The 23,137-nt window shown below is 39.7% G+C and overlaps 2 protein-coding genes across 3 annotated transcripts in view; one reads left to right on the top strand and one right to left on the bottom strand.

Moving 5' to 3' along the window:
• Window positions 1-953: 953 nt before the first annotated feature.
• On the bottom strand, window positions 954-5,605 carry RPA3 (replication protein A3). The gene is made up of 4 exons (XM_009562760.2): window positions 5,409-5,605; window positions 5,038-5,112; window positions 2,246-2,354; window positions 954-1,759 (listed from the first exon to the last, which is right to left on the bottom strand). The coding sequence occupies exons 1-4, from the start codon at window positions 5,505-5,507 to the stop codon at window positions 1,677-1,679; spliced, it is 366 nt and encodes a 121-aa protein (XP_009561055.1). The 5' UTR covers window positions 5,508-5,605; the 3' UTR covers window positions 954-1,676.
• An 82-nt stretch (window positions 5,606-5,687) lies between these two features.
• UMAD1 (UBAP1-MVB12-associated (UMA) domain containing 1) overlaps window positions 5,688-23,137 on the top strand; it is an 81,156-nt gene continuing 63,706 nt past the window's right edge. The window contains exons 1-2 of one of the 2 annotated variants that reach the window (XM_054057773.1): window positions 5,688-5,807; window positions 14,080-14,190. In XM_054057773.1, the coding sequence (XP_053913748.1) occupies window positions 14,109-14,190 (82 nt within the window). In that variant the 5' untranslated portion in view covers window positions 5,688-5,807; window positions 14,080-14,108. Of the gene's footprint in view, window positions 5,808-14,079; window positions 14,191-23,137 lie in introns of those variants that run through there. The other variant, XM_054057775.1, reaches the window with a different exon arrangement.

The following is a 23,137-nucleotide window of genomic DNA, read 5'->3' as shown; positions in this document are numbered from 1 at the left end:
ATCAGGCTTTCAGGCCAGTAATCACACTATTTGCAAAACTCACAGGGAGGTGTATGGTTTTTAATGACCAGATTGTTCTGCACAGTACATCACTGCACAGCTGCATTCTGGTTGGCCTCCCTCAGGATCCCTACTGCAACTGAAATTCCCCGAGAGAATTTGCAAAATTTTAGTCTCTTCCTCCCTGTCATATTCATTAACTGCTTTCTGTACCTTAACCAACTGGAATGTAGAGCCATTCCCCCTCAGGGCTGTCATAGGGGAGAGGAAAGTCAGGGTAACTTACTGGCCCACAAGGAGGGCTGCATGTCCTTCTATCCCATTACTACAGGGCTTTGAGCTGGAGTGACTTAACCCCTAAGTGATTATTTCTATATCCACCAGACTTGCCAAGAAGTTTGGCTGGAGAGAGTGGGGGCACCTGTACTGCAGCATGGCCGTTGTTACAGTGGCAATCTTCTGTGACTCAGACAAGGGCTGGTGGGATGCAGCTGTGCCTTTGTCCTCCCAAAGTGCAGAGATTGTGTTACCATGCATCAGTTCCCTAAATAAAACTCTCCTTCACCTCTTTCATAATTTTTATTTGTAGTTTAGCCTGCTGGACAGCTAAACTACACTGCTGGTTTACAAATTGTTTTTCTCCAACTTCAAAACAAATAAGTTGTCTTTAAAACAAATTCCTTGGCTGAAAACGGAGGTGTCTATAAATAAGCACAAAGCTAGCAATCTTAATAAGGCACTAAATTTACCTATTAAACCTGAAGCCTGGGCATATGGAAGATTAACGAACATGACTAAAGTTTATTTTAAATACTTCAAAATATTTATTAATTCACAGAGGATATTTCCAAAGTTAGATTTTACTTTAAGAGATGTAAGAATTCTGCTATGTGCTGTAGGCAGCCTGGATAGTAACTAAACCAGGAACTGCATGGAAGTTTCTACGATTAAAGTCATCATGACAAGCTGGCTGAATCTGCCTGTACTTCTGCTTAGACTCCCACCAAGAATTAAGGTTGTGATGGGAACTTGACAGCGCTTAAAATCCCCAAGCCTAACTAGCATCTTCCAAGCTTAACATCACTGCAAAAGGCAAGTACCTTGTACTTAACTTTGTTAAAGTTACCTGCATCAGGTAAGATAGAACAGGAGTCACCAAGTATCACTGAAAACAGCACTCTTAAGATACAGTATTTTGACACAAATAGTTAAATCAAGTTGGATCTTTTTTATTGGAGAATAGACCATTTTCAAGATGCAAAATACCCTGTGTTCAATAAATTTGTATCAAAGCAAATGAAAAAAAAAACTTTACATTAAAACCCTACCCAATATCTTCAATATGAGTTTGTAGTCCTCTAAACTATCCTTGAACCTATACCAACAAGAAAAAAATGCCTATGAAACTTCGGTTTCCAGCAATTCCAATTCTGTAATAGAACACTTATCGATGCAAAAGGGTTAAATATATACAGACAGTGAGATACCCACAGAAGTGTTGTTCTTGCTGAATAAAAAGAGTTTAAAAGAAAACATTCTTCACCATCAATACGTGGCACATGTAACAGCATTTCAGCATATTTACTAGAAGGAAATGCAACTGCTACCATGCTGCCAGGTAAGAAAGTCGGGGTACTGTTGAACCTTCTGATGCACTAAATATATGCTAAGAAAAGTCAATTGTTCCTCCCAATACCACATGGGAAATATTCTGGGAATTCATGAATAATTTTTAGTGCTTCATTGTAGAGTTCCAAATCTGAAACAAGGCAAAGAAAATGGTTATGATGCATAAACTAAATTCTCCACAAGCAAATGACAGCATTAAAGCACTGCTAATTTTAAGGCAGTATAACTGAGCATTCCCAGTACCTCTCATCCTCCCCGGTTTTCCCAAGCCAGCCGCACCCTCATTGCTTGCTTTCGGGAGGGCTATTTTTAGGCCTGCTAGGTGCACAATCATATAAGGGCCAGTGAATGCAAGAACAATGTGGCTGGGAGTGGGAGAACTGTCAGACCATTATCGAGACTGGCTCCAGCTTCCAGTCAGTCCTTACAGTTTGACAGTAAACCAGTGTATTTTGTGTAGAATGTTTTCCATGGCACTCTCCTTTCCTACATTCTCCATATCTGGCAGCTTGAAGAAATACTTTGTCTATAAGAAAAGATAATCAGGCTCTCCCTTTTTAACTTATCTAAGAGTTAAGAACAAAATTCATTTGTCATAATGTATATCATTACTTACCAAATGGACTTTTATCTTCTCGGAACTGGACGTATGACATACACATGATGGTTGCCTGATTTGTTACTCTTCCTACTACTTCAAGGACTCCTGAGATCTCTTCATCTAGCTAGAAAATATACCAAATATGAAATTATTACTACTAAATTAACTGCCATTTCTATTGCACAGTGCTTAAGCCACAAACTCTCCACAAGTGACACTTTGTTCATGGCAACAGATTTCATTCCATGTCAAATATTACAGAACTACCGAACACCCCCATCCTCCTCCCAAAATAAATCCAGAAAAGCCTTGAGCTAATTAAGTTTGCAGGTTTTGTAACAGCAACCAACAACAACAACAAAAAAAAAACAGCATCAGAGTGAAGATATCAGTTTGTAAGCATATAAAACTGTGTCACTTAGTCACTGAGCAGAGGCTAATCTAGGACACAGCAAGCAGAACACAGATTTTAATCCACTGCTTTCAAACATAAGTCAATTATAGAACTCTGTAAGGAGGTATCACATATGCCAGAGAGCAGTTCCAATATTCCAGATTCATGAGTTGTAATGGGAAATAACTTTTTCAGTAATCTGTCAGTAAGTGTTCAGAATACAAAGACATTGGAACCTGACAATAGCAAGCCTTCAGCTGAACAACGGGCAGGGGGAGGAGGCTAAACATTTTATCTTACTCCAAAATCACAAGGGTTGAACACATTTTGTTTCAGATACTAATTTTAAGAATGCAGTACTAGTTCAGTGATGTTTTTCCAAAATCTCTTACTTCTAGCTTTCTAATAAGTTTCCTGGAACACAGCAATAGATTGCCTCCCCCCCTAATTTTGGGTTTCTGTGTTGAAAGGAGGAACTACACACATGCAAACAAATGGGGAAGGGGAAGTTAGAAAGCATTTTGATTAGAAAATTTACAAGTTCCTCCATTAGTGTCAACTAGAGGCATGCTGGCAATTTCTGCACATACCCTTTTCCCGTCCCTTACAAACCTACACAGACTGCAAAGTCCCTAACACTGCAGTTACACATTTATGAAATTCAACTAGTTACTCGGTTACAATAAGTTGTGCGATCTTTGGTTAGATGCTGACATCTGAAGATTCAACAGCTCAAGGGAACCTCTTCATGAGCTCAAGAAAGAGTTAAGGCAGAAGTTCTATGAAAGACATTTCTTGCAGTTTTAAGAAGTCAAGAGCTTTACCTTTATAAGACAAAACTATTTGAAAGAACAAACTGCATTTTTCATCAACAAGGTGAGACTACTGCCTTGAAAGTCAAAGATCGTCATGTGCAATTATTTCACGTGGAAATGGCCAGATTTCTTGGTGTTTAGCTCGTTCAGAGAAAAAGATGGAAGGATCACACACATGTTCAGTTAAGACACAGTATTTGCAATCACAAATAAAATAATACTTTACTTTCAACATTTCTTAGAGGATGAAAAATATTCGTAAGCACAGAAGAGAATGCCAGGGTGTTATTCCCTTAGTGGTATGCGATAACAAAGGAAGCAGTATTTCTGTGGCGTAGATATCCATTGCATCGATTGCTAGATTTAGGGTTTTTTAAGAAAGCATGCTTCAAGCTAAGCTGAAGTTTATTGGAGTGCTATGACAAGTGTTCTAAAAGTAAAAAGGAATGTCAACTCAAGTGATTCTTGAGAATATCTTGTTATTGGGTTTTTTTTTTTATTATCTTCAGAAAATACTCTGTTAAGCAGATAAAAGGAATAAAGTGGAGGAAAAGTGAAGGGAAATAGAGTTCATACAGGTAGTGGAATATATTACACTGTAAACAACACACACAGTTAAAACAAAGTAGCCAAAGAAGGCTCTGTCTGACAAGGAATTAACTCCCTGTTTTAACAGCAGCTAAAAATTAATGGAGACCGAGGCAGGTCATTAATATGAAGACTGCAAGTTAGCTGCAAGATGTAAGAAACTGAGTCAATGAAACATAGGTGGAAAAGGGAGAAAACAGTTATTAGGTTTTTTTTTTTTTCCTGACTAAAAAAAGCATGTCAAGGCATGATGCACTGGTTTCAGAACAGATAAAGCCTCAAGGAAAAAAACCAAACATATATTCCAGGTGGCCACACCTCAAATACTGTGCTCAGTTTTGGGCCCCTCACTATAAGAAAGACATCAAGGTGCTGGAGTGTGTCCAGAGAAGGGCAATAAAGCTGGTGAAAGAGCTGGAGAACAAGTCCTATAAGGAGGGGCTGAGGGAACTCGGGTTGTTTAACCTGGAGGAAACTGAGGAGAGATCTTATTGCTCTCTACAACTACCTAAAAGGAGGCTGCAGAGAGGTGGGTGTCAGTCTCTTCTCTCAAGTCACAGGTGATAGGACAAGAGGGAATGGTGTCAAGCTGCGTTAAGGGAAGTTCAGATAGGACATTACGAAAAACTTATTTGCTGAAAGGGTTATCAAGCACTGGAACAGGCTGCCCAGAGAAGTGGTTGAGTCACCATCCTTGGAGATTTTAAAAGCCGGGTAGATGAGGTGCCTGGGGACATGATTTAGTAGTAGGTACACTCAATGATCTCACAGGTCTTTTCCAACCTATTGGGTCTATATTTTTGTATTTGTATATAAAAGATGCTTTTTTTTTTTTCTCCTGACCAAAAATGCACAGGTTTCAGAACAGCCAAAACCTCAGGGAACAGACAGAGATGCATTTTTAGACAAGAAAAAAAAAAGATAAGGTATGCACAGGTTTCAGAAGGGACAAAATATCTAGTTGTCCACAAGAGGCAACACTAAGCATTTCCAAAGTATTCCTTAAATACCGGTTCGCTCAGCTCCACAGTCGTATGCTTCCCTTCTCCATCCGAAAGCACGAAAAGCTTCCCAGTAGGATGAATCTATAAAAAAATCATCACAGAATAGTTCGGGTTTGAAGGGACCGTAAAGATCACCCAGTTCCAACCCCCCTGCCGCGGGCGGGGACGCCTCCCACCAGACCAGGCTGCCCAAGGCCCCATCCCGCCCCGGGACGCCAGGCAGGTGCTCTCAGAAGATTCAGGGGGCACCGGGGAAGCCGCCGGCCTCCCTCGCAGAGCCGAGGCCCAAGGCAAGGCGTTGCCCCGGCCAACACCGCCCCGGGGCTCCATGGCCTGGCCCAAAAGGGCAACGGACGATCGCCGAGCAGCCCACAGACCTTGACGACACGTCCCACGAAGCAGACAGGCTTCCCGATGTTCTGCGCCAGGTGAGCGGTAGCGATGCGCGGCCGCGGCACCTCATGAACATCCCCCATGGCGGCGCGGGTTTTCCCGCCCTCGGCCTGCGGGAGGGGCGCGGGCGCCGTTGTCCCTGGCAACCGGGGAGATTGACGGAGGGAGCGTTGTAGGATGGGGCGGGGATTCGTTGGGGGCGGGGATTCGAGGTTAGGGCGGGGCTTATCTGCGGATGGGCGTGGCTTTCGCGGCGGAGGGTGGGTTTCGTTTGCCTGTGTGGGTGGAGCTGGGGGGGCGTGGCTTCGCAGCGGGGCGGGGTTTGGTCGCCTGAGGGCGGGACTTTGCCGTCGGCAGGACGCAACCCGGAAGCGGAGACGGAGGTTGGTGCGCGGCGGCGGCTTCGGGCAGTCGGGGCGGTGGGTGGCAGCAGGGCCAGGGGCACCGCGGCCGGGAAGCCGGCGGAGGGGGAGGCTGAGCCTCGGCAAAGCCCGATTCCGGCTTCGCCGAGGCTCAGCCTCCCCCTCCACAGGCCTCCCCGCCGCGGCCCAGCTCCATCCAATGTATATTTCGTGAAGTAATCCTTTTCTTCCTAAATTAACCCCTTTTTTCCCCCCTTCTTTGCGTCAGACACAGAACAGGAAGGATATGGATCTGTTAGAGCGAGTCCGGAGGAGGGCTACGAAGATGATTAGGGGGCTCAAGTACCTCCCCTTTGAGGACAGGCTGAGAAAGTTGGGGTTTTTCAGCCTGGAGAAGAGCAGGCTCCAGGGAGACTTTAGAGCAGCCTTCTGGTACTTGGAGGGGCTACGAGAAAGCTGGAAAGGGACTTCTTAAAAGGGCCCGTAGTGATAGGATAAGGGTGAATGGCTTTAAATTGGGGGGGTGAAGATTTACAATAGACGTTGGGAAGAAATTCATCGTGATTAGGGCTATGAGGCATAGGAACATGTTGCCCAAGGTTGTGGATGCCCCATCCCTGGAGGTGTCCAAGGCCAGGTTGGATGGGGCCTTGAGCAGCCTGGCCTAGTGGAAGGTGTCCCTGTCTGTGGCAGGAGGTTTGGGATTAGATGATCTTTAAGGTCCCTTCCAACCCAAACCATTCTATGATTCTATGACAGGCTGAGAGAGTTGGGGTTGTTTAGCCTAGAGAAGAGAACGCTCCAGAGGGACTTGATAGCAGCCTTCCAGTATTTAAAGTGGGCATATAGGAAAGATGGGAAGGTGCTCTTTGTAAGGGAGTACAGGGATAGGATGAGAGTAAGTTTTAAGCTGAAAGAGGGGAGATTTAGATTAGATCGCAGGAGGAAATATGTTACTGTGGGGTGGTGAGGCACAGGCTGCCCAGAGGAGTCATGGATGTCCCATCCCTGAAGTTGTTCAAGACCAGACTGGATGAGGCTTTGAACAGCCTGGTCTAGTGGGACGTTTCCCTGCTCATGGCAGGGCTTGGAACTGGATGATTTTTAAGGTCTCTTCCAACCCAAACCATGCTATGATTCTGTAACCAGCCAGTCAAAAGTGGGGATTATCCTGCTGTATTCATAATTTGTGTGACCTCACCTTGAGTACTGTGTGCAGTTCTGGGCCTCACAATTTGAGAAGTAAGTGGAGGCCCTTGAATGCATCCAGAGGAAGGCGACAGTGCTGGTGAAAAGGCTGGAAAGAATCACCTGTGAGGTGTAGCCAAGGACTCTAGATTTGCCTAATACAGAGAAAAGAAGGATGAGGATGACCTCATTGCTCTCTGCATCTTTCTGAGAAGGGGAAGTGGAGAGGGAGATGCTGACCTCCCTGCTACCCAGTGACAGGATGTGTGGGAATGGTTCACAGTTGCACCAGAGGAGGTTCAGACTGGGCAGTAGGAAGCATTTCTTTACCACAACAGTGGTCAAATACTGGGACAGGCTTCCTAGAGAGGTGGCTGATACCCCAAGTCAGTGTTTTAGAGTCATTTGGGAAATGCCCTTAATGACATGCATTCACTTTTGGTCAACCCTGAACTAGTCAAGCAGTTGGACTAGATGATTGTTGTAGCATCTGGACATGGAGCTCTAACTGCACGTCTTGTCTTTTTGTGTGCGTTCTCCCTGACCATCCCTTGTGTGGAGAGATTCTTCCTGATTAGTCTCATAGCAAAGGTGGCTATCCTGAGCCGCATTAGAAGGAGTGTTGCCAGCAGGCTGAGGCAGGTGATCCTTCTACTCAGCTCGGAACCTGAAGGCTAAGAGAGCTGGGACTGTTTAAACTAGAGAAGAAAATGCTCAGGGGGGATATTATTAACGTGTATAAGTGCCTGACGGGAGGATATAAAGAAGACTGAGACAGTCTTTTCAGTGGTGCCCTGTGACAGAACCAGAGGCAGTGGGCACCAGATGAAACACAGGATGTTCCTTCTGAACATCAGGAAACACGTTTTCTCTGTGAGAGTGACCGAGTGCTGGCACGGGTTGCCCAGGAAGGTTGTAGAGTCTCCCACTTTGGAGATACTCAAAAGCTGTCTGGACATGGTCCTGGGCAACCAGCTCTAGGGGCTCCTGCTGAAGCAGTGGGTTAGACAAGATGAGCTTTGGAGGTCCCTCAGCTGTCCTGTGGTTCTGTGATTTTCTTTCTGTTTCCAGGACTGGTGTTTCAGGAAATACTTGAGAATATCTAACTCTGTCCTGGCTTAAAAGGCTAGTTCCAACCCCACCTATATGCTAGCTGTCTCCTAACGAGCTGCGGGTTGGTTCAGCACAGATTGGGTTTTGTTAGTTGGCTGGGTTAGTGTTGCGATGGCTTGGCAAGCTGAACCTGCTGGCCAGGAAAGCAAGCAAGCAAGCATGCCACTGGCCAGAAGCTGTACAGAACAGGCTGGTGGCTGGGAAGGGGAGTGCAGTGGGATTGTGTCTTTGATAGCTCGTTGTTATCTCCTCAGTGCCACTATGTCATTCACATTTTCAGTATTTATTTTGCAAGGGAATATCCTCATCTCCTTAGCATCTTCAGAGATTTTTAAAAGATACGTCGAACTGTTTATGAACATACGTTTATAAACAAAGTTGGAGCAAGATGCAATGGGCTGGTGCTGAGTGGCTCTCTAGGGCTATTTGTCTGCTGCCTTTGAAGGGTTAGCTGTTAAATAAAACACATTGTAGAAGTTCTTAAAAATATATATTGGTAGTATGCTTAGCTGCTGTCTGAGGTTTGCGGTCAAAAGAAAACTGTTTGCCTGAAAAGTAGGTTTCAACCTACTGAGTAGTGTAGCAAATAAAAATCTAGCTTTTTATTTTAGCATTTCCTGTCTTCTTCAGGGTTTTGAATGTTAACATTGGTTTGAGTACTGTTATTCCACTACCGACTTTGCCTTATCACCTATGTTTTTATTGTCTGACTTGATTGTGGTTGCTTTTTTATGATTCAAGATCTTTGAGTGTTTTTATGCTATGGTAATTTGGGTTGCGTAGTTCCAGTATTTCTGCTTCCCATACATTTTAGAAAAACTTTAAAAATAAATATTCACATTTTATGTAAGTAGAAAAGTTCTTTGTTAGTGTTTAATTATATATATTTATGTACCCTTTTTTTTGTATTTATGTTTTTCTTGACACTTATTTACTTTCTTTTGCGTTCAAGAAACATAAACTAAAGGAATATGACTAATTTTAATGCCAGATAAAAGACAGGGCTTTTTCTTCCTCAAATAGTACTTTACACTAAGCCAAAAGCTTTTAAACTGTTCATGGTGTCACAGAGAAATCTTTACGACATATATATTCTTGACCCTTAAATTCGTTGTTTCCATGTTATAAGCAGGTCTATACAGGGTTGTAAACATTTTGTTCTTTTTCTGATTGCTACTTTATTGGTGAATCACAACAGATGCTCATATGAAAGAGAGAATTGCTCTCTTGGTCTCTGTTTCCTCCTTCAACAGATTGTGTAGCTTAAACTGCTAGATGTGAAATTACTCTGGTTCTTACTTTGAGGTTGGTTTTGTATCTTGCTCTGACCTCATTTCATCATTTATGTAATTACTGGCAGCACCACTGCAATTCTGCTCTGCTGTACGGGCATCCTCTCTTTATATTAGTCTGCATCTTTGGTGCTTTTAATATTGAATTGCTTTTGTCCTCCTGTCACTTGTGAACATGCAAGGAAAAGCTGAAAAGTAATGCCAAATACGCTGGGATCTTCATTGTATTGAAAAAATTTATTGGATGTAATGTATTGGTTTGGCTCAAAGGTCACCCATACTTCTTGTAAAAGGAGGCTGACAAAATGCAGGAGGAATAAATTAACCCCTTTGTGCAGCTCTGTAACTCATCTTTGTCCAATTCCATGTATGTTCTTGGAGACTCAGAGAAAGACAAAATATTTCTTGCAGCCTTAACGAATTGCTGTAGTTCACAGTGTTTTACTTGCTAATCACTGAAGCGGTGCCAAAACTGTATTTTTAACCATCAGTGCTTGAGATTAGAGAAAGGAAAAATTGTGTTCACTTTTTGGTGAGGAGGAAACATGAGGAAAAGGGAATTGCATATTCCTACCAAGGGAGATTTTTATCTTTAGGCAACGAATTCAATTTCAGATCTCCTATAGAAATAAAATTAATCCCATCTGGAAAGGAAAAGTGCTATGCTGCACAGGAGAAATTACTGCAGGAATGTGGTACTGTCTCTGAATGGTGGGTGTATTTTCTGTGATTTTGCGTTGACAGGGTGTTTGTAGGAAAAAAAAATAAAAAACAAGTGGGTTTTTTTTTTTCCCTCTAGGCTGTGATCACACATTCAGGTCCACAACTTCAAATTTAATTTCTATTCTGAAATTAAACTTGTGCAGAAATCTGCTGTTCTCAGCTTTTGTTAATCTATAAGTAGTAAAACTCCAGCCTGATTCTGCAAGTGCTTAAACTATGTTCTTATCTTCAAGAGCAGGAGTGTTTTCATTCAACTCTGTGTTTCTTTGTTGAACAGAGGCTTTGTTCTGTTTTTAATATGCATTTCAAGAAATTTAGTGGTTGCATTTCCTCCTTGCTGAAAAGATTTATGTTTACTTTTGAAGTACAACAGTTGATAAAATTCTTAAGAGAGCAAATATCACAAATGTCCCAGCATTGCCTGTCTATGGCTTTTCTTTTACCTATGCCATACTGTATACAGCTCTACTTTTTGTTTCTGTGTCCCACTTTTGTGCTGTTAGTTATTCTTTGTTATTTATTTTAAACTCAATACTGTGTTCAGCAAAGGTATGAAATACTGCAGGTAGTGGTTGGCAAACTCCTTCCTCCACATCTGGACCTGTGAAATCTGCAAGCACGATCGTTTTTTCTAAGTGGAGAAGCAAACAGCTTCAGTAAGCATGTTAGTCTTTTTAATATGTGGATTCCTGACCACCTCTCAAACATTCACAATCACGAAACAGAACATATACTATTTTCTTACTGCTGGACCAGCAGATTGCGTAGGAACTGGAGGCTTGAGCTTAGGGGGTACTTTTGTTAGTTTTGGTTGGCTTTCTGCTTGACGCAAAAGGATGCAGGGAGCAATATTCTTTTTTTTTTTTTGACAAATACTGCTCACAGTGGAATTAAGTTAACGCTGTTTCAGAAACTGAAAACTACACTAAAGATCAAGCCTCGTGTATGTAGATGAGATTAATTTGGGCTGTAGAAAAAATGGGATACTCGGGCTGCTTTCTGTCAAAATGAAGGAGTCTAGTAAAAGTGAGAAATTAATTTGGCTAGATTAAATTGTAGTGATTGTTATTTTACTCTGAATTGAAATGTCTGTTGTCCTTTAAGCAGTGAAGTTTAGGTATACGTAGTTAAATATGCAGGATCTGAAGAACGACAAATGCGTGTTTTCCTATACAACTCTTTTGTGCCACATATATATTGATTAAGATGGTTTTCTTTGTGCATGAAAGAAGGGATGGGGAACACTGTGTGATAGAGCTGAAAACTGTACAACAGCGCAAATCTCAAAGAGAAAGAAATGTGACTGGAGCAGCTGCAGCTCTGGCACCTGAAGTGGCTGTCTGGAATCTGAGCCTTTACCAAAGCTATCTGTTAGATTTTACACATCAAGTTGATTTTACTTCTTGTTGTTGCACACTTAAAATGAAGGCAGAATTGCATTTTAAACTGTTCCACAACTGCCTCTCCTTCATACATCATCGGAGCAGAAACCTGACTCTTGAGCATTACAGCACAGGTTTTTACCACTTGAGCTATGGGACTGACAACCCTAATTGGTAGCAGGAGAAGACTTATTCCCTGAGGGCTGAAAAAGGAATATGCTGCTGGCGCCATGTGTTGAGCCTGGGTGTGGGGGAAGGTAAGGAATAAATGAGGTAATTAGGAGTTTCTACTCTGTAATCTCCACGGAACTGGAAATATCAGTATTTCACGTGGTAAGGTAGGAAAACAAGCAAAAAGGAATAAAGTGTAGATAAGTAGCTTTTTATTTTTAAATACTGCCTAGCTGGTACTGGATAGTTTCTTCCATTCTTGTGTACCTCAGTGTAGTTTATTTGATTGCTAAAAGTTGTGCTGCGCCAGAATAAGCAAGCAGTAGCTGGCCAGCCTGCGGGATATTCAGTGTCTAAGTATCAGGTATCAGGCCGCAATTTGAATTGTTGCTGCTTTTACCATATTCTATTTATGTACTGTTCCTGAAAACCAGTGCTTACACTTCATATAGGACTTTCTGTAATCTGGAATATGCAAGTGTTTGCTATCGCTTTTAACAGCAGAGCGTGAGGCGGTTTATATCTGGTGAATAGTCGGTGCTGACTGTGCAGATCATTGCTACAGATCACTGGATAGGGCAAAAAAAGTCTTGCTTAGGGTACCATGAATGTTTAGGTGGGAAGTGAGGAATTTTGGATTAATCCAGGATTTTTACCTTTTTTTAAATCCAAACATTGCATGGTAGCATTCTTCTCTCTTTCCCAACTTCTAAAGATTCTTCTTTGTTAAATTTAGCGTGAAATAATGTTATTGAAACATGAGATTGTACACCTCTTTTCTTTAGACTGAACTCCTTTCCTCTGTTGGAGGTATATGTTAAACCTTCCTGTTGGTTTGTCAGTCCCTTCTTTAAATGTTGGTACCTGCAAAGTGTATCAGGATCCGGCTCCTCAAACCCTACTTCTAATTTGAAATGACATTATTCCACTTTTCCTCATTTTATATGGGTAATTTAGTAGAGAAAAGCTTCATATACATTTCTTTAAACCTTCCTTCTCTGTGTTTAGCACACAGTGTGTTTCAGCCAGACCATAGGCTGTTCTGTAGACTGGCATTGTCCAGTGGTCTAAGTTCAGCCCTCGGGGGCTGCAGGTGAGCACACCTTCACGTGGTGACTGCTGCTGCAGCGCCTCTATCCTTTTCTCATTGTCCGCATGCTATGGACAGAGTTGCTTTTGCGGGAAGAGGCTTGGGAGACCCTCAGTTAATGCATTTGGTGGTGCTAATTAGGTAGAAAATAGAAGGTAGGCGGTAGTACATCAGTAGTCCTCTTGATAAGCTGAACCTGTGAATATGTGCTTTGTGTAGTTCTGTTGGCTGTTCTTCACAAGAGTGTGCTTCCTTAAAAAGCTTTTCTTACAACTTTTTGTGGAAGAAGAGAGGCTTCCTTGAGTCTACACTTAATTAAGGCCAGAATAATTAGGTATTTTGCTTAGAACAACATTTCATGATATATGCATGTTTATGGAGTGGTTCACGGGACTTAATTTTGTAAAAGCTGGCCCAACTGCCTACCTTTTTGCTAATCCTTATGGGGTTTTTAATGGGAATTTGTCTTTCTTAAGCTGTTAAGAGTTGCTTCAGTGTCATCTTCCAGTCTTGAGAGAGAAGATATACTGAGCATAATCTTTCCCAGTGCATGTTTTTATCCCACTAATAGAATGGTTTCCTCGTTTTGTTCTAGCTGTTGTGAACCCACAGTTCTTAACTGCTTTAGAAGATTCTTTTAATGAATTATTGTTATGAAAAATTTGCAACATATGATTTTGTTGCAGTTTCTTTTAAGGCAATCACTGGTAACTGTTAATCAAATACACCCAAGTGTCTAAGATTGCAAACTGGAAAAATGAAAATAGATGGTACACTAATATTATAGGTGTTGGTCGGTCTTTTTAATCGATACACAGGCACTTAAGACTGAAAATATCTGGTGCAATTTGATTCATTCGAGTATTCCTGCATTATAAAGCTGCATTTTCTTTCTATAAAGCTGCTGTAAGTTGTATATGTTTGAGCTTCAAAGTTTAGATGATTTGGAACTAACTCTGATGAGAAAGTTTGTGTAACAACAATTTGAAGTAAAAATTTGAAGGAGAAAAATATGGAAACATGCTGGATAAGTGCTGAAGGGTATTTCCTTCTTTCACTTCACTTTAGAAGGGTTGAAGTTTTGGCATTTTTAATGGTCCCACTCCATTAATAACTTTACAGGAAACCCTTTTATACTTTACTCTCTTTTTGCCTATTGAAGTAATATGCTACATAACAAGCTAATCTGTCTGACATACAAATGCTTGATATTTCAAATCTGGTAATAAGAATTAAGCTGTAATATCATGTAGGTAGTCTTTGGCGTCGTGTGAACTTCTTATGGTAAATTCTGTTATCTTTTCTTTATTTAACATGTTTTGTTTTCATTTTAGATAGCTACTTGGAAGAAAAAAAAGAGGCTATGTTCAGCTTCTTCCGAAAAAGTCAAGATTCAAAGAAGGTTACAGCTCCAGAGAGAGAAGCAGATGGATTTGTTATTGTGGGTAAGTGGTGCTTCTGTATAAAATGATTCTTACAAGTCTTTGAAATGTTAACAGTTTTTTGAGGTGCTAAGACCAAATGAAATGTTAAGAGAAGCCATTATAAAAAATTGTTCAGAATTCTTACTTTTCCTGAAGAACTTTATATTCCTAGTCTCATCACTTGAATTAAATAGCTGAGATTTTAATTATGTAGGTAAGAACTCTTGTTCAAGAGCATTGAAAATGTAGTTTCCTGCTTTCCTCTTGTATTGTGATAGAGAAGTTGTGTTCTTACAAAACAAGAAACCTCGAAGTTGAGACTTCTAGCTGTATAATTAGAGTTATGGGAAGAGTGTATCTTACTGTGGTTGTTAGAGGATTGTTTTTTTTCCAGGTTTGTTCTTTAATTAGTGTTACCCCCAAAATCTTTTTATATTAGAAGCCAAGAAGCATCTGTCTTTCTAGTCACGTGGCAAATGTAGATGTTTTCAGAATCTGACTCTTGCTTAGTTTGATAAAAATTAAGCAGTTTAGGGGTTTTTTACGCCTTATTGTTATTAGAAAACTAATCTAGAGTGTACTTACTTGTGAACTGGCTAGATTTGCAGCTTTTTAATCCAACTCTTTCACAGCCTTGTAGGTTGACTCATGCGTCCAGAAGATAAAGAATTTATGGCTGTCATACTGTAACTGATCCTTTTCTTTTTCCTCTTTTGAAAATTTGTGATTTCCTCCTTGTAAATCTGTCATCATCAATATTCAGTTTCTGTTGCTCTGATTTACTGACTTGTTCTTATCAGGAATGTCACTTAAATAGAGAAACATTTAAGTGTTACTTCTTGAGATTTTCAAGTCACAAAAGCCTCCAGATTATTGAAATTTAACAATGGGAGACTGTTAGAACTCTTTTTGAGGAGAACTCACTTATAGTCTTTGTAGTAGTTCTCCATTAGAACAAATATCCCCAGCCAGTTATTACAAATAGATCTGATGTCACATTTGTGACTGCATGTTGTCATGTTTAGTGGTTGTCTTCCACTAAATTTTGTTCATCTACACTGGTTATGATGGCTACATCAAATCACTCCAGGACTTGCATTGTGGCAGGGTCAAAGGAGGCACATCTTTGTCCCAAAAAAAGTCTGAAGACCATTTAGTCTCAAATTTTGTTATAGGCAGAGTTCTGCGCCCAAATGTTGCTTATGTCCCACCATTGCTGGTCCTGCTTCTGCATTCAATTTAGCCTTATTGTTTTTTCCTGAAATGCTGTCAGTGACTGTTTAAACTTTGTTCATATAAGTTCATATTAAATTAGTCTGTTAAAAAGGAACTTAAGAGCTATCAATTTTGCTTGGCTCTTCTCTTTTGTTATTTCTATTTTTATTTATTTTTTTCTGAGACAGAAATTAGTTAATCAGACTGTAATGAAATGGACAGTAATTTCATGTTAAGTAACTTTACCAGGCAAAACAATTTCCATCAGCCTTGTCAGTGGAAGATATCACTGTCTTGCTAGATGGGTGTAGTTACAGAATTACAGGTCAGCGCTTAAGCAGATACTTTATCTAGAAGTTTTGTTTGTCTAGGAATAGCAGCAGTCAAAAAAGCCCACAACTCCTAGATATCCTGCTAGTTACTTCTTTATTATTCAGAGGGGAGATTCTGAAGCTTTTTTTTTTTAAAACTTAGGTGTAAAATAGTCTAGAATACCAGCACTAAATGTCTTTTAACCAATCTCAGTAGGATTTCAGGACCATTAGTGTCAATACTGCTGTAGGCAGTGAACACTCTTGAAGGGAGTGAGAATTTAATTACTTATGTTTTAAGTTGGCTCTTAAACAGTCTTTCATTCAAAGCATATCAGAACAAGAAGCCTAGTTCACTGATATTCTGTGGACATGGGAGAAAGTGCTTTCCTTTTCTTTCCTAGAGGAAGAGCAGGAAAACTACTTCCTCAGGGGACAGGGTGCACTTGTTTCAATTTTTTATTATTGTGGTCAGAACTTGTCTGTCACAAATAGCTTGTAAGATTTTTCACACGGTGCACCACTGATAAGGGCAGCCAGGAGTCTTACTGAAATTCTGAATAAGACTTATCAAGTAAGACTCAAATGTCACTCCATTAAAATATGAAAGAGATCTGTTCACTAATGTAGTGAAAGTATTGACCAACACAATTAAATGTAGATAATTACGTGTGATTTTCCTGAAACTATTCAATTATTTTAATCTCCTTCTGTATCATCTGGTGTTTGAAAAAGAGGGGAGAAGGTCCAACACTTTATTGAGAAAGATCCACCAGAGCCATCGCCCTCTGAAATCTTTAGGATGTTTTCTTTTGTTTGTGTTTTATCTTTTCATAACTCCTCTAAGCCCTGTTAGTGTGATGCCTGATATCTCCTTTTGCTTGTACAATATCAATGCATTTGAAATTTCAGTATTTGAATACCAATTCTTTGAGTAGAAAGATGACTCATAAAAACACTGGAAACAACAAAACCAATTTTGCAGCATGGTAGCTGAAAGAAATTCTCTGTGTTAGCTTTTGGGGCAAATACTGTGTGCATAGGAGTCAAGAAAAAAGAATTTGTAATTCTCTGTCTATAAAATAAATATTAAATGTAATTTTCTACCAGGGACTAAAGCATTTTTGTTTAGCTACCAGTTCACTTTTTTCCGGATATTGGTCAACATCTTTCACCATATCACGTTGTTCAAAGCCTTCTCCAACCGGGCTTTGAACACCGGTTCTTTTGTCAGCCTGTTCCAGTGTCTCACCACTCTCACTATTAAAAACAAAAAATCACCTATCATAGGATATTATTCTGTATGTGCTCTTTAAAAAGTAATGCTAAATGTTAGGTTTGGTTTTAAAGTTTATTTTAATATGCTGAAGTGCAAGGTTACTTTTGGTTACTTTTCCAGAAAAACTTGAAGTAAGCCAGTATGAGGGAGCAGCAAGTGCTGACAGTTCCATCGGGCAGGTGAGCCTGCAGCCAAGTGAGTGAACCAAGAAGGCAGAGGCTTTGGCAGAGACCTCATCACTGAGAGCTGTGGTCCCACCTTCCTGAGCAAGGACAACAGAGCAGGTCCGGTGATGGTGACCGGGGTCAGCTGAGAGTCCGGCAATTGCCAGAGAAGTCTGTAGGGATGAAGCACATCAGAGGCCAGGACAGGAAGTTAGGTCAGGGGGTTGGTGTCGTCAAGATGCATGGGCAAGCAGAGGCGTCCCTGCTGGGTAGCTTGGACAAGGACCAAGAACCATATATGAGGCTTCTCCTGCAGCTCTTTGCCTGGGCGTTGATGGACATGCCCAGGCTGCACTGTGCCAGTGCTACCCACGGACTCAGACACTTAAATCCCTGGAGATGGGAAAGATGCTGCTGAGCCCTGTGGTGCACTGCGGATCGAATGGCTGGGATGGTCATGTTGTCTCCCATTAGCGTCTGAAAGCAGCATGGTTCTCTGAGGAGCCCTTGATCTGAGCCCTGTGACCATGCCTGAGTTCAGGGTTGCTTTGTTTACTTTTAACTTATGTTTTAAAGACCAATCTGTTCCATGGATTTAAGAATTCCTGGGGTTTGTTTTGATTTGTTTTGTTTTCTCTTGGGGAACTTTTTATGTCTCTAATTGTTTCTAGTTGGAATGGAGTAAATATTTTGGAGAGAGAAGCAGCTCTGTTGCTGGTGGTGATAAACCTGATTTGTAAATGTATTTACCTTCTGTTTCTTCCTCGAACTTAGGACAGCTTCTTGTTTCATTTTTTAAAAGATTTAAATTAACATGGATTTTCAATACTGCCCAGTGGCTCAGAGCTGTGCTCTCAGCCTCAGGTGCTAGGAAGAATTGTTATTGACATATAGGGAGCACTTAGCTGTCACCTGAAGGTTGTTTTCTGAAATTCAGCAATTTTGCTGTAGAGTTTTTAAAAGTTTCATGAGTAAGTAAGTACCCAAGGGAAAATGGACAAGTATGGGATTCTCGTCAGAGTGTGACTGTCACAGATGCACAGAAGCTGTGGCCATGGTGAGAAGGGTTGGCAGGAATTTTGTAATGAAGGTAATGCTCTGTAAACTTCCCTTTTCCCTACCGTGCTTTCCTAGATCCTTGGAGGCAATCTAGAACTAGAAAGCAAATTTTGTGTTACTCCTATTTGTTATGCTTCTCGCTATCAGAGGAAGCATGGGTTTTGCCTATTATGTTTCCTATAAAGGGAACATAAATAGTCACAGGCATAAGAAATTAAGTGTTTTAAAATATTTTCCCAATAAGCCAAAGGACTTGGTTTTCAAATGAGTCTTGAATCTATCGAGTTAACTGAAATATATCTTATGTTTCAATGTTGACTTCTGAAGAGAAAGAGCTTTACAGAACAAACGTAATCAAGCTTGCACCAACATCTAAAACCACATAGAAAAGGAGGTGGGAATTACTGGTCTTCATCTTGTTGGATGAAATAAAGCATAAGGCAAATATTTCTTTCTTATTAAGCAAGTAGCTGAGAACTGGTATTAGGTGAGAAGTGGAAAGTTCAGGAAATATTTGGTGAGAAGCAAGGGGTTTTAGAATTCATGGCTGCTACATATTGAGACCAAGTCAGGAACATAACAGCATGCAAGAGTACACAGTGAGTTTCATAAATTATGATGGCTGATAAGCACATATTCATATCTCAAAATGTTGATGGTTAGGTGTGACTTACTGTTTTAAGCTAACCTCTGCAAGGCTTTCACACTTTTGCTTCATTTTAAATGAGGTACTTGAACCTTCCTCAGATTTACTGAGTATATGTATTACTGAGTTAATTCAATATTACTATTCCTTTGTATGAGATCTGCATCTGTAGGCAGGAGCACTCTCACTCACCTGTGAGACTGTGAAAAGTATTATTTACAGCCAACTGAATATTTCCCTTTGTTAACTGCAGTTACATTGCAAAAGCATCCTTAACAAATCAGGCATTCTTCTGTATTGAAGTTGTAAAAAAGTAAAACAATCAGCACAAGTCAGTCTTTAGTTCTGGAAATCTTTGACTGATTTTCTGAAGACCAATTTTAAATATAAGTGTTCCCCTCCAACTCCCCATTTCTGTTTTGCTGTAAATTTATTCTGTATGTAGGTAGTTTTTGGGGTACTTTTTATTGTGGAAGGAAGAATTGGATAACTTGCATATTTGAATTAAGGGACACCACCACTGTTGCCCAACAAGTAAATATGTTTTAGAATAAGATCATTATTGTTCCCCTGTTTATCTTAGTAATACAGGTCTCTACATATATTTGTAAGAACTCCTTAAAGGTTTGCTTCTGAAAGAAATGTGCAAGTTTAAAATCTTCAGAAGTTAGTCAGTTATGAAAGGGAAACTTACTACAGTGGTTCTCCCAAATCAAAGGACTATGCCCATACTAGTTTATTACTGCACTCCAAATAGTTTTTGGTTTCTTCCCTCTGCCTACACACCTTGAAGTTTAAGCGCATGAAGAGATTTGTAAAATCTTAGTGTTACTGCTGCTATTTGTTTTCTAGGAGTCAGTAGTAATGTGTAATAGATGCTTGTGAATCTCTACATTGTTTTTTCATTAATATTTAAGGAGCTTTTAGTGGTGCTAGTAAGGAAGGCTGGGCTGCTGCAGTGTTTTTAAATATACTATTACATTAAAGAAATGCACAAGGCTTTGTGCCAGATGGAAAGAAGCAGTGGCTCAATGTCCTTTCACTTTCTGCATCAATGGGCTTATATTACGTATTTTTTATGTAACAGTAAGAGCTTGTATAGTTAATTTCAACCTTGCGGTTTTTTGCTAACCAAGCTACTATTTCGTTATGCTGTTTAAGTTTATTATAAAGTTAGTATTAAATATTTTTAATCTGAGATTTGGGGAAATTTTTAATATTTGTATCTAAAGAATATATGTGTCAGCCTATGCCATTTGTAAGTGAACGCTTTTGATGCACATCGAGAAGTTACTGTATTGAGTGACCTGATTTTTTGTAGAGCTGCTTTATGGGTTTTATACTTAAAAATCGTTAGTAGCTCATTTGGGCATTGAGTTTTATAGACAGAGTTGATTGAGAGGGGAGGAGGAGGAATTCAGAAGAAACAGTCCTCTCCTGTTACCGATCCTTAGTTGCATAAGGAGGTAATGGCTACCCTTCATTCAGTAATGAAGTCAAACTAATCCTCTTGGGTACTAATTTTGCACAAAAACAAACTGCGTTTTTCAATAGTACCGCTAGATGGGGATTTCTCTTGTATTCAAGAGTTGTAGGGCTTTTCTCTCTCCCTTTCATGCACACATGCACACACTAAGTGGAGTAGTAGTAATTATCAGTACACCATTTTATAAGACTGTAGGTTTTCAACAGATTTATCAAAAGCTTTTTAAAGCCTAATATCAAATCTATAATGGCATTCCAACCTAATAAAAATAATGAAGCTTGAAATGTTGACAGCATGTATCTAGATGTTGGCTTGTAATTCCTTCCAAACAGATCTGTTGAGGCCCATGTGGGACCTAAATAACACAAAGAAGTAAATTTGCATATTTTACAGCAGGGGGAAAAAACAGAATGCAAAAACATGAATAATTAGGAGCACAAGCTTCATGCTATATTAATACTGTTGAAAAGCATGTGTTGATTGTATTCTGAAAGCCAGTAGTGATTTGGTTGAGTGAACTCAGTCAGCATCTCATATGCAGATTAAAGGAACTGGGTTACAGAACAACTGAAATGCATTGTTTTGCTGTATAAGGAGGTATATTTCTTAAAGGAAATATTTTTTTCTTGGATTCTATACAGCACAGGGAATCTTTTTTTTTTTTCCATGCCTCATAAAAGCATGTGTTTGTTGACAGAGTTTTTCAATTCTTCGTTTGTTTTACATCTCTAGATTTTAGAAATAATTCTCAGCCACAAATCAGATGTTAGTATTTTTAGCACTTCAGTATTAATGACCTACTTACTTCTTACTTTTCATCTTTTCATTCTGTAACATTTCTCCTTTGTTCATGATGCTATGGATTTGATTGTTTTTAAATTTGCAGGAATGCCCTTCTTATTTAAACGTTACTATACAGGCCATTTTTAAATCTGAATAGCATGAGTCGCTGTGGTCACTTCTGTTGATTGCAGTATAAGATATATATAGTGTACTTTTTGTGGAAAAAAAAAAACAAAACAAAAAACCAGAAACTTCAAAATGGTAAATAGTCTTAAAAGCGATTTATTGATTGCTTTGGCTGAATATTGTCTTGGCCCCTTAAATCAAAGCTGTCTTGGAAAGTTACCTGGTTTTGGACAATAACTCATAACAGGAGAAAAGAAAGAAGATGAAGAATTCTTATTCAACTTCAACAGCAGTTTTAATTTTGTGTAGAAAAAAGAAGTATGTGCTGCTGTATTAGAGCACTTTATTTTGGGGGGTTTAAGAGATACAGAAATGCACAGAGTCAAACATTTTCAATCTGTCTTTAAGCACATCATCTTAATTTGCATAACCAAAGGAGGAAAGTGGTAAAATGTACCAGTCTTTTTAGAAGTTGATGTAATTGTAGGAGGTTAAAGAGGCATCTGGCAAAAGGTTGTCTGGAGGTCACACATGCATCTGACAGTTTGCTGCCAGCTTTCTAAGAAAATATTAGTTGGAGTTGTGTTCCTGTTTTTCATATTAACTGCCTTCTGACTTGATGTATAATAGTTACTTTCTACATATCCAGGTCTCCAAGCTACCCCTGAGAAGCTTGGTCCTACTGATTTTAACTCTTGCAGGTAGTAATGGGAGCAGAATATGGTGAAGTAAGAAAATCGATTTTTTGCTAGAAATTTATCTTCAGAAAGGATGAAGGCATTTCTTGGGCATGACCATTCTGCTGTGATGTATTTACATAGTCAACATAGTATTCTTTAGCCTTTAATCGTGATAGGATGATTGCTTTTGACACCTGGGCTGTGACAATTTTACTCCCATACGTAGTACTTTACTCTCTCGCAATAGTGGTTGGTCCATATAGCTTAAAACTATTTGCAGTTGGAACGTGAGAAAGGAAAATACTGATTGTTTATTGTAAGACAGAGTAAAATAGCAAAATGTACTGTAAAACTAGGAATTTTCAAGTGCTGGTTATAAACTTTTTTTCCCCAGAACGTGCTGGTCATTAAATCTCTTTGGGAATTAAAGGCTTCTTTGCTTTAATGATGCAAAGAAAATAGTTCAAGATATGACAATATATTTTTAGCCCACGTCTTATTTTCCTATATAAGGCAAACTTAAAGCTAGGAGCTAAGTGCAAAACAAGAGGTGGAAGATATTTTGCAGGACTGCAAGTTGCTATTCTGGCAAGTGATAAATTCAGTTTGAAGTCCCTCTTTTTGCAATTTACAGCATAGTTAGAAGATCATTCTTTGCAAAGAGAGCAGTACTCATTAGCCCACACAATCACTGCCTGTCTTTCCTGAATCATTCAGACCTCCACAGATGTTAATTTCTCTGGTAATGTTATGTTGAGCTGATTTGACACACCCCCCTCACTATCTCTGGGAAATAAATATTTTTGTACATTTTTTTCAGTGGAAGAAGAAAAATTATTTTGCCAAAGATATATCAACTTGTTTATTTTTTAATTAGGTAGTATAAAGAAACTCAAGATTATGTTTGGTGTTTCACAAGAGTTTCGAGTCAGTCATGCCATAGGCTTCTATATGAAATAGTAACATAACTAAGGTTTTTCTTTATAAAAGGGAAGATGGCTTGTCACCTTGTGCATAAAGGTGTTTTTTCATTAGCTGTTCTTTCTTTATATACTAGGTAAGGGTGAAGAAGTTAAAGAATATACGTGATTTATCCAGTCTACTCTTTTGCACTTCAGTGCTATTTCATCTACTTCTGCCATAACAACTCTGTGGTGGTTGCCAAATATGTAATGTGCCTTCTAATATCTGCTCACACAGCTGAATGATCTTCAGCTTT

The sequence above is a fragment of the Cuculus canorus genome, chromosome 2 (genome assembly GCF_017976375.1).
Source record: "Cuculus canorus isolate bCucCan1 chromosome 2, bCucCan1.pri, whole genome shotgun sequence".
NCBI lineage: Eukaryota > Metazoa > Chordata > Aves > Cuculiformes > Cuculidae > Cuculus > Cuculus canorus.
Note: the sequence above shows the minus strand (reverse complement) of the source record. Positions and strands in the feature narration are given on the sequence as shown.